Here is an 11,367-nt window from a genome sequence, read left to right on the forward strand (position 1 = left end):
CTACGCCTCTATCCAATCCTACCAGATCAGACGTACTTACCGAAGAAAGGAATCAAGCTCTGAGCAATCGTGAACGAGAAGACCAGCTTGGGTCCCACCACCAACACCTTCGGGGTCAACCCCTTGAAGAAGCTTCCGAACCCTTCGTTCTTGATCATGTCCTTGATGATGGTGACACCTCCGACCTTGCTTTCGAAGTTGGCGTTTTGGATTCGCGTCTTGACGACGTCCAATGGGGCGGCTACGGTGATACTCGCTACGGAACCGCCGATGGAGGCGAAGAAGTTCTGGGTCCAAGTAGCTTCGTTGTAGTTCTTCAAGCCAAACACATACTCCTTTGTGAAGGCGCTCCCTCCGAAGAGAGCGAAGGATCCTGGTGCGTTACGCGCTGCGGTCCAGCCCCAACCTCGATAGAGGTTGACGTTTTCGTCTGCGAGAATTTTGAGGAAACCGCGGGATCGGAATGCTTCCGGGTTGGTCTGCCTCTTGATCTTCAAGACGTCCAGCGGGAGCAACACGATCTCTCCGATTCCCGTGAGCGATCCGGCGGTGGCCGACATGATGGATTTACCCGCTCGTTCGCCGAACATGGAGTCGAACTGCTTCTTGTGATGCGAGGTGAGGTAGTCGTTGAAGTACGGTTGTCCTCCGAACTTGTAGATTCGCTGAAGGACCTTGTAGCCTGCAGCGTAACCGAGACCGGGGAAGAGCGAGATGAATTTGGTCGAGACGTTGGCAGCGGCTTTGTCTTTGAAGACGATCTGGGACATGGAGAGGCCGGAGACCTTGTTGGACATGAGTCGCTTGGCGACCGTGTCGACGGGGTGGAAGACGAGCAGCTCGGCGATTCCGGAGAGACCGGAGCCGAGGAGTCGCGCCTGAGCGGACTCGCGCTTTCCGCCTGAAGGAGGTGGTGACATTGTTGCGAGACGAGTAGAGGGTGGTGGATGTGGACAGGAGAAAGGAAACGGAACGAGGTTGGACGATGCACGACGAAGATGTGAGAGAGTAAGAGGGAGATGAACGAGGCGGAGAAACGCCGAGTCAGAAATTAAGTTGCCAGTCTCCAAAGAGGCACTGACCGCACAGACAGAGAACCCTGAAACGGAACTCTAGCTAAGAGCACCTTGCCGATTCAGAAGAAAGTCCATTCGGTCGAATTTTTCTCTACTGCTTTGCATGCGTGATAATCTCCCAAAAGATTCCGATAACGCGGGTCACAACCGACCATCCACACCGTCCAAAACGACAGCCGGTCCGGAGCGTGACGAAAAACAATCCGCGTGGCTCGTGAATAACCTCGACAAGTGAAGCTTTCATGCTGCATCGGGTGTTCGAAGTCTGTTTCCCGCCTTCACCCACTCTTCAGAGATGTCTTCCGAGGCGATGCTAAACATCGGGATCCGTTCAAGCCAAGACCAGCACAGGTTTCGACACGTTCAGTGACTTTCATGGATGAGCAGAAAAGATGAGACCGACCGGTCTGGCAGATCAGATAGGATCGGGGACAACATTGATCCGATCGATGAGCCGTGTTTTCGCCTGGTTTGGGAATTTCTTCCAGACCGAGTCGACCGCAGTTGCAGCAAAAATTCCTGTTCAAAAGATGTTGCAATCCGCGTCCTTCGACACATCCTGTCACTTTCCCACCATCTGCAGTCGTTCGACACCTCGTCCCAGCGAGCTTCATCGACCATCGTCCGTTTCGCTTCGCTCTGTCCGCGATTTGGTTCAACTTGGCCCCCTCCATCCCCAGTACACTGGGACGAGGTGTCAAGGCTGCAGACGAAACCCTCGAATCGTAAGTGTGGTCCTTTCGCGACCAACCCTCTCTCTCTCTCTCTTCGTCAGATCGAGCGCAACACCGCAAGCCCCGTTGGATTCCAAACAAGACATTTCCTCTCTCAAAGGATGACATCTATCCCAATTATCTCAGAGCTGTCCGTCATCCTCCGGGATGTTCTGGGGAGCGAGGAGCAAGAGTACTTTTTTTAGTCATAGTTACACTGATTCGTAGGATGTCTTGCGGAACGGACTGCAGTGCGTCAAGCGTCGTCTTTCACCGTCAGCAGCCGGTAGACTGCCGGATACGGACGATAGCACTAGCCAAAGAAGATTGATTGGAGGACGAGAGGACGGTGGAGAGAGGGTCGATGCTCGTGACGAAGGCGTCGGAAGAAACAATTTGCTGACCCGACCGTTCCATTTCTATCGTCTTTCGCTTTCTCTACTGTTTTGCCCAATAGATGTTGCTCTTGAATGAACGCAGATCATGACCCTCACATACCACACTTCAATCTTGCGTTCACGGCCGTGAAGATCGTACAAACAGAATGAGATGCAATCAGCAATTCTATCATTGAGAAACGAGGAACCATGAGAAACCAAAAAACTAAATCGTCCCTTCTCACACCTTCATGAACCTGAACAAGCTCGCCAACTTGACGAACCTCCTTCCGTTCTTCGCCAGATACTTGTCCACCGTCTTGTGCAGCGTATCCAGCTCCCTCTTGTTCACATCCAGCATGGCCAACACTTCGTCCTGCCATGCCTTGTTAGCGCCCACACCCGCCGAGATTTTCTCTCTGATCCTCGACGTGTCGAACAGCGATTCCAGGTAGATCAGCTGGTCGTACAGCTGCTTGTCCCGATACACTGCTTCCACACGACCACGGCACGAGAGATTCGATCCGCTGTTGGCCGTAGCGTCGAGAAGCGCCGCCGACTTGGTGTCGTGGACGGCGAGGCAGCGTTTGGCGTACACGCTAGCCATCCGCGTGCGAGAGCCGCAGTTGGGATCGGAGCACTCGGTCCAACCGGAATAGTACCGATCGACGAACTGTCGGATGGTGAGTTCGAGTTGGATCGCGATGGTTGCGAGCGGAAGCATGCGCTGGCACGCGGGGTTGGTGCAGCGGATTCCCTTGGTGGAGATGGCGTTGCGTGGCTCCGGTCGAGTGTTGGTCGAATCGGCGAGCACTTTGGTGGCAGCAGCGCGGTGGGCGGGTCCCAGGAAGGTGCACGATTCGCGACACGTGGGACAGGTGAGCTCGAGTGGCTCGCATCGAGCGAATCGCACCTCGTCCGGGATCTGCGAATCGAGCGTGGCAAACTCTCGATCCGCCGCTCCTCCACCAGAAGCGGAATGCGAGACGGAAGAGTACTTGCTCGGATCTAATCCCAAACATTCCGCCAACCGCGACCTGTCCGTACCCTCGATGCTCTCGCACAGCCTCTCCACAGGCGGCAGGATCTGCAGCGCCAGATAGTGCTCGTAGTCGATCTTGAGCTCGCCGTCCTTCCTCCTCAACTCGTCCGGATGATGCGCCCGCTCCGCCTGAGCCGTCTTGGTGCTCGAACTGCCATCCTCGCCCAGGCAGAAGATGTACGGGATCACATCGCCCATCCTTGCACTTCCACCTCTCGCCTTCGTGCGCAACGCGACCTGCACGTGCGGCTGCGACTTGACGTCCGGATAGTCCTCCGGATTCTTGCCGAGACGTTTGAAGATGATGAAATCATCGAGCGCCACTTCGCCGGTCTTGATCTTGGTCGACATGTCGGAGAGGTACTCGTGGATGTGTTCGACGACCAACTCGGTGGCTTGACCGGACAGGATCTGGTCGAGCACGTAGTTGGACACGTTCTTGGACAGCGCCGAGTATTCGCGACGCTTCATGTCCAGACCCTTGATCTCCGTACTCCGCTTACCATCTTCGTCTACGAGGACAGCGGCGTACTTCTTCTTCTGGAGCAAGAGCATTCGTTCGAAGACACCGTCGATGTCAATCTCGAGCAATCGATATCGCTCGTTGACCGACTTCTTGAACTCCTGTCCGATACGAAGCGCCTCGCGATACTCGGTAGCGTTGGTGTTGATCATCACACTGTCCGTGTCACCGTAGATGACGTCGAGCAGCATCGACTCTGCCAGATCCTTGGTGGCGGTGAGGATCTCTCGTCCTTTGAACGTCGTGAGTGCTGCGAGAGGTCGAGCGTAGAAGCGCGAGTTTTCAAAGCCCAGGCATCCGTACATCGAGTTGGCGGTGAGCTTGAGCGCGAGCTGCTTGATGTTCCACTGCATGAGCTGGGATGGGGTGGCGTGTTTGTCCTTCATCAGAGATTTGACCTGTCGACGGCGCGCGACGAGCTGCGCAATGATACGAGGGAGCACACCTTGCTCGACATCGGACGAGGGGACATCGGGAATCTTGTCTACTTCAGCGGCAGCGTCTGTGCTGGCCTCACCGTCGGCACCACCAGCAGCAGTGGCGGTCCCGGTAGCGGCGACCTCCTCATCTTCGAGACCCTGGGTGGGCGGACGCTCGACGGTGGTAAAGTCGATGTTGAACTCCTGGATGATCGACGGGTAGAGCGAGTTGAAGTCCATGACCAAGATGTACTTGTCCCACAATCCACGTTTGGGCTCGAACACGAGACCGCCCTTGAATTTGTCCTTCTTGCTGTTTGCCGCCGTCGCCGCCGTCGAGTCCGCTGCACCACCCGCAGCCTTGGCACGAGCCTTGGCCTTGAGCTCCACCGCCTGCTGGATCTGCTTCTTCTCCCACGCCGAGATCTTGTCCGGGCAAATGTACTTTTGTCTGTGGAAGTCGTGCAGCAGAATGTACTCGTTGCGTTCGGCACGACCTCCATTGAGCGTCTTGTTCCAGCTGTTACCGGCGAGATTGGTGAGCTGCTTGGTGAGAGGCAAGATCTGCACCTTGGCGGCGATGGCCATCTGGAAGAAGGTGTCCACCTCGCAGTGGCGTACAAAGGTCATCAGACGCTCCGGCGATGGAGCGAGCGAGTCGAAGAACGAGGCTGTCTCTTCGGGATCGATGTCCTCGCGTTGAATCTTGAGATGCGTTCCGCACATCTCCGTGAGCGACCACGTGGTGGAGGTGATCATCGACTTGCCGTTGTCGGAAGCCAGATCGCACACGAGACGACCAGCGAGGATCTTGAGATTCATACCTTGCTTGAGCTTGGGCCATTTTGGACGACGGAAGCGACCGACGCGCGACCAATGCTCGGCACGCAGATCCTTCATGCGGTGCAGAAGCACGTCGAGCGAGACGCCGTTGAACTCGTGGCCGACAATGACATCCGGATCGGCGTTGTGGATCTGAGCGAGGAGCGCGTTGAGCAGCATCCGCTCGTACTTGAGCGTGTGGATCTTGATCTTGCCTTTGCGCGCCTCGGCCTCGAAGCCGGGTGGGAACATGCTGCCGAGCGGACGCACAGCGGTGAACACGGAGCAGGGAAGCTGTTCGGGCGGCGTAGGGTCTTCGATCTGGTGATCCGTCCAAGTGCGAGCACTGACGGCGACGAGCTCTTGCTTGTTCTCCTTGTGGTTGACGACCGTTCGAGCGGCAATCGACATGACGGTGAGAGGTGGAGTCTCGCGTGGCGAGGTGGTGTCGGCATCGGAGATGGGCGAGATGTCCTTGGGATCGTCGATCGAGACCTCCATTTTACACCATGAGATGGGCGTCGAGCCCTCGGCCAAGCTGGCGTTCGAGATCTTGAGCCAGCTAGGACCAAAGATGCGTCGCTTGACCACCAACAATTCAAAGGGCGATGTGTTTGTGCCAAACGCCTTGCTGAACGTTCTGCCTTTGAAGTCGAAGGGCAGCTGCGGCTCGTCGAAGCCGTAGCGGATCTTCATGTAGTTGGACTCGGCGGGCACACCGGCCTGCTCGAAAGCGTACTTGCGGGTGACCCACTTGGAGAGGAAGCGCTTGATGCCGTGCTTGGCAGAGAGCTCCTCAAATTCGTCGTAGATCTCGTCCTCACCGATGACGCGATCGGTCTCGTGACCATCCTCGAGCTGCCTGCTGCGAGGAAGTAGGAAGACGCATCGCTCGATGCCATTGACGGTGAGACAGCACGAGACGTAGCGTCCAGAGTACTTGTCCTTGACTTTGCCTACGAGGTAAACGACGCCATTCTCGCCTTCGAGGTAGTCGAGCCAGTAGAAGAAGAGCAATTTATCATCTTCAAACGCCTTGACTTTTCCGGCAGACGGTGTTGCTGTACCGGCAGCAGCCTTGACAGCAGCATTGGCGGCGGCAGGCGTAGGCGTGGCCGGCTCGACGTTCTTCATGAGATCGTTATGGACCTTTTGCCAGCTGCTTCTGCTAGCTGGGGTCTTGTCGTCTTTGGGCGGTGGCTTTGGTGTAGACGAGGAAGACGATGCGGATGGTGTCTTGTTGTCGACCTTGAGGTCTTCCACCTTGGCGGGACGCGGCGTCGCTGCGGTGGCTGGGGTCGGCTTGGGACGACTAGCCTGACCGCGGACATCGACGGTTTTGGCAGGAAGCGAGCCGACCTCGACACGCCGAACGGCCAGATCCTCGTTGTCGTCGTCACTGAAAGCGAGCGCATCGTTGCTGAGCCCAGCGGCACGCTTGGACGGATGGCTGATGAAGATGTCTTGGTCCGCATCACCTAGACCGAGGCTACCGATGCGACTGGGAAGCCCCTTAGGACCGCGAAGCTTCTTGTTGGAAGCGGGGAGCTCGTCGTCGAGTTCGAAGACGGGATCTGAGCCAAGGTTGGGACCCCAAGGCGGTGTATCGCTTCCACTGACATGCACCCTGGGCTCTGCGCTGTCGCTGGATGGATGCGCCGAGTCGCTGGTGGGAGCGCCTGAAGAAGGGCTCGTGAAGCCATTGTTGGTGCCGAGGGAGGAGGACGATGTGCGAAAGCGCGAGAAGGCGCTCTCTTCGTGCTGCTTTCGCTTTTTGGAGATGGAGGAGAGGCGGTTGGCGGGAGATGGGCTGGCCGGGTCGTGGGAAGATGAGGATGGCTGTGCGCCCATCTCGTCGAGGTTGCCCATGAGGCTGGCCATAAAGTCGTCCTCCTTCTCCTTGCTCACCGCGGGACGATATGCGTCGAGAGCGGCGGATCGCATTCGCTGGGCGTCGCGTGCACGACTCGCTGACAGGTCATTGAAAACACCGCTCGACGTCTTGCGCTGCTTGCTGAAGGCGGCAGAAAGGCTTGACTTCTGATACGCGGATGACGAAGCATCCTGGCCTTTGACTCTGGAACGGGCTTTTGTGCCCTTCTTGGGTTTCCGTTTGCCAGTGCGTTCAAAGTATTCCTGCTCGTCTTCTGTGTCGTCGTCCTGATCGTCGTCAGCACGAGCACGATCGTCCCATTCGTCCTGACCGTGATCTACGTATCCGGACCCATCGTCATCTTCGATAAAGTCATCGTCCATGATGCGCCCACGAAGGATGGAACGGTATTCATCTTCGGAGACCTCATCATAGATGGCGTCGTCTCCATCGGACATGTCGCCCAACTTGGACGTCTGTACGAAGCAGCAGCGGAGGAGGCGAAGATGAGAATCGGTGAGTGAAAGATCTTGGACGTCGAGCCCACTAGTCGACTATAAGTCTGATGAAACATACCGTGGTCAGTGGAACGCCATCACGCTTTGCCTTGAGGGCTGCCAGGGCGTTGAGCTTCTTGGCCTTTGACGACATGATGGTCAACTGCAGACAGCCTCTATTGGCTTCCGAGCGATGTGTGAAGGCGGCGGACGACGGTGGAAGATGTCTGTCGGAGCGGTGGTCGAGCGGATCCTTGAAAGGCGGTTGGAAAGGACAGACAGAGGCTGATGGCGATTGACAGGCGTGTGAAAGTTGGGGACGGATGAAGGAAGCTGAAGGAGGGTGTGAAGAAGATCGAAGAGGTTGGTGGCAGGCTCGCCTACTTGCTGCTGCGCTGCTTGAGCTTGAGCAGCTCAACGCGTTGCCATTCCTTCCTGTAAAGTGAGAGACACCGACAAACTTCCAAGAATCCCAAACTCGCGTCTCTCAGCTCTCGCTGTCGCAGGTCGACAATCGAAATTTCTCGAGGCAGCACCTCGCGGTTTCGATGCAACCCTCCACGTCTAGAGTGTGGAGACACAAAACCAACACTCCATTTGCGCGTCGGCCTGCCAGAGACTAGCTTCGCGACGCGAGCCACAGCGCGTATTTTACGTTGTTAAGTCGTGGCATCTTGCAACGGCTTGAAAATTTGTTAGATCCTTTCATTTGCGTCACACGACGGACGCCTCACATCGTCCTCCTATACAAGTCAGTCTTGGGCCCAATTGCTTCATGATCCCGCCGAGTCATTTGTAGTCGGTTGCTTGATCGATGCATTTCCATCCGCTTCAACGGAATAACAGTGTAGGTATAAGCGTGTCCGCAAATGTACTCTAATGGAATGGAAGCGAAAACGTCACAGTGGCAGATCATAGGACAAGCGAGCCGGCAATGGCCGAGCCGAGCAAGACGGTGAAGGTGGCAGCGAGCGTGCTGATGGGCAGGCCGGTAGCGAGCTGGCCGACAGCGGCGTTGCTTGCTCTGGTCGAGGCGGCACTGGCTGCGCTGCTTGCACCCGAACTGGCACCTGTGGCCACGCTACCTGCTCCCGAAGTGGCAGTGCTGAAAGCGCCGGCAGCTCCCGAGGTGACAGTGCTGAAAGCGCCGCCGGCTCCCGAGGTGACAGTGGTAAAAGCGCCGCCAGCTCCTGAAGTGACGGTGGAGAAGACACCGCCAGCTCCGGAAGTAACAGTGGAGAAGACACCGCCCGCTCCCGAGGTGACATCGCCGAAAGCGCTAGTGATGTCGCTCAGGACTGTTGCAAAATGTTCGCAGAAGAAGAGAGATGATGGATAGTCAAGGGTCAGTCGTCGTTGTGCCAATTTGTGTTGGTCAGACTGTAAGTATGAGCAACTTACTCTGAGCCTGAGCGCACGCAACGAGGACTGCGAGGACGAGAGCTTGAGCGGCGACGGTCGACTTGGTGAACTGCATTGTGGATACAAAATGAGCTGGACTGCTTGGTCTTGGTGGATGGATGAAGATGAGAAGAAAAACTGTGCATGGGGAGCAGATGCTTACATCCAGACATCGTCGTCTATATACTGACCGCATCATCATCCGGCCTTAGGTTTCCGAGGAAGTGGCGCCGCCGAGCTAGCCGACCGAAGAGGCTCTGCACTTAGCGAGCAGCGATCTCTAAGTCTAAGCGAAGACTCCAAAGCATTCGTCGTTCGCTACGGCGGACTCGCTTCTCCGCATACCACAAAGCGGCTTGCCGAGACTCTCTGTGGAACTTGGCATCCTCTATGACGCTTTAGACACCCTCACTGGGACGACGCGGTTGCTGGCTCAAGCGCCCTGTCTGCCATTGCTGTGCTGCCAGAAGGCAGTGCACGAGACGCCGCGGCGGTGTCGCACGCATGCCGTTGTCCGACGTCGCAATATTGAGAAGGGGTCTATGTCGTCATCCAGCATACCAGAAAAACCATGTTATGCCGCCGTTATGCTTGTCATCCAAAATTCATTTTTGAGCGTATGTTAGGGCTCTGGAAATGTATCTGTGAAAAATTTGGTGTCACCGACTCCGGGGCGTTCCGTCGTCACAGGTAGGAAGTTCGGGCCATCGCTTGACATCCGTGGAATGCGACTGGGATCTCAGCCTGAAGGCAGCAATTCTGATGCCATCGAGTCCAATGCAATGTTCGAAGAGTATTGGAGCGACGAGACTGCCAATCTGTTTCAGTGATGAGGCCCTTCGCCTCTCCAAAACGATATTGAGCCGCAGAGCGACCGAACAGACTATCGTGCGATCGAAAACATGCAACCGCTGTTTTGCACGGACATGTGAGGATTCCACATTGGTTCAACAATTTACGGGAGCGGTTGGCGGCAAGTGCTCCCTCGACATTGATTCGCTGATGGACACCTCGGGAGGGGAGACGTCCGATGGTGGAGTTTCCGTTATCCACCTTGAAAGGACTTCCGGATGAGCTCAGATCGGCCCTGAAGGTTTATCCTGCATGAAACTTGTCTCCTGCTTGAAAATTGGAATCTGTTCCTGTCTCAGAGGGCACGATACATCCGACGGGACCGTCTTTCCGGTGTCCCACACTGGTGACGCACCGGTGCAGCGACCAGCTCGGGATGAGGTGGGATCAAAAATCCACCACCATCGGAGAACCCACAGTCGATACGTTCAACATAAACCTTGCTGTACATTTCATTGTAGCAAGCATGAGCTAGCGAGGCCGTTTGACGTTGACAATCCTTCACGAGCACAGGAAACGTCGTCATCTCGCAGCGGAACAGACGAAGCACGCCTTTTGGATGGCAAAGATGGTGAAGTCGAACAGCACCATAGAAACTAGGCTTGGCTTGCTTTCGCTTCGAAAACTTCCGGGAAGATACCTATCCGGAAATCTACCGAAGCCGGATCTGCCGTGACAATGAAAAGCAGACACAAGTGCAAGATCCGCTCTATTGTGACGATTAGATGCAATCTCATGCTGTGGTCTGCCCTCATGGTCCTTCGATCGACTGATACGTTATGTTCCGCTCTGTATCCTAACGGTTGCAGAAATCGTGCCAACATAGGACAGCTGTCAACACCATAGCTCAAGCCGTAACGAAATCCTTTCCTTCCCGGACCCGGGACGAAGCAAGTAAGAGGCGTCAGGCGACCCGGATGATCTTCTCAAATGTGGTGTGGTCCCTGCACATCTCTTGACGCATCAGGAAAGGTGTAGACTGGAATTGGGGCCTTTGCGCAGTACCTTCATTTAGCTCGAACATCATTGGCCCAGGGCCATCCCTTTAGGCTGACCCACCGGTCAACGTACTATACCACGAACGTACTATACGGTCTTTCTTTTCTTTGACGGAGTTCTGTACGGTGGACACATGGACCATGTGGACGGCCCGTCAGTAAGGCGATGCATACCGGAAGAGACATGCCGATGTGCACAGGTGGACAGAGTGTCCGACGATCGAGATTGACAGCAGTTGCGAGCGCCGCCCGAAGTAACCAAATTTTGACGCGTTTGTTCAAGTCCGACGGGTTGGGATTCCTTCGGAATTAGGCACCACCCAATAATAGGCCATCGGGAGTACGCGCCTCTGCTATCTGGGCTACGCTAACGTGCTTACGTCCTGCACGTTCCTGTAGCAGTGCATTGGCCTTTTCCGTGACCGGACCTGGACGACGATTCGAAATCAGAAGAAAGTCTGGTTCAAAAAAAGCTGATCTGCACGTCGGCGATAGGAGCATACGAGACAGGGGTTCGATCCGCTGCAACACCCAGACAAATGCATCGGTCAAGCCCACGACAGCGATGCAGGTGATGCAGGGTCGGCTTGGCCTGAGCCGAGAATCTGGTTCAATGTGAATGTTGGACATGGTCGGCGAGCTCCATTCAGACCCTTCGAAGCCACAATATGGTAGAAGTTTGGTTGAATGCGGTTAGGCTGATCAACGCATTTGATCCATTTCGATTGCGTAATGGATGAAGCCATCGAAGTGACGCTGGCATCAGGACGGGGT

General features: G+C 55.8%; 3 protein-coding genes across 3 annotated transcripts; 1 reads left to right on the top strand and 2 right to left on the bottom strand.

The window, feature by feature from the left end:
- Nucleotides 1–26: 26 nt before the first annotated feature.
- Nucleotides 27–920, bottom strand: PHSY_002457 (hypothetical protein; the record flags this gene model as incomplete). Its single annotated transcript, XM_012333081.1, has 1 exon — nt 27–920. The coding sequence occupies one exon, from the start codon at nt 918–920 to the stop codon at nt 27–29; it is 894 nt and encodes a 297-aa protein (XP_012188471.1).
- A 535-nt stretch (nt 921–1,455) lies between these two features.
- PHSY_002458 (hypothetical protein) lies at nt 1,456–1,995 on the top strand (the record flags this gene model as incomplete). Its single annotated transcript, XM_012333082.1, has 1 exon — nt 1,456–1,995. The coding sequence occupies one exon, from the start codon at nt 1,456–1,458 to the stop codon at nt 1,993–1,995; it is 540 nt and encodes a 179-aa protein (XP_012188472.1).
- A 412-nt stretch (nt 1,996–2,407) lies between these two features.
- On the bottom strand, nt 2,408–11,000 carry PHSY_002459 (hypothetical protein; the record flags this gene model as incomplete). Its single annotated transcript, XM_012333083.1, has 5 exons — nt 2,408–7,321; nt 7,422–7,595; nt 9,951–10,147; nt 10,655–10,712; nt 10,974–11,000. 5 exons carry the CDS (start codon nt 10,998–11,000, stop codon nt 2,408–2,410), a joined length of 5,370 nt encoding a protein of 1,789 aa, XP_012188473.1.
- Nucleotides 11,001–11,367: the final 367 nt, after the last annotated feature.

The sequence above is a fragment of the Pseudozyma hubeiensis genome, assembly GCF_000403515.1.
Source record: "Pseudozyma hubeiensis SY62 DNA, scaffold: PHS23, whole genome shotgun sequence".
NCBI classification, from domain to species: Eukaryota; Fungi; Basidiomycota; class Ustilaginomycetes; order Ustilaginales; family Ustilaginaceae; genus Pseudozyma; species Pseudozyma hubeiensis.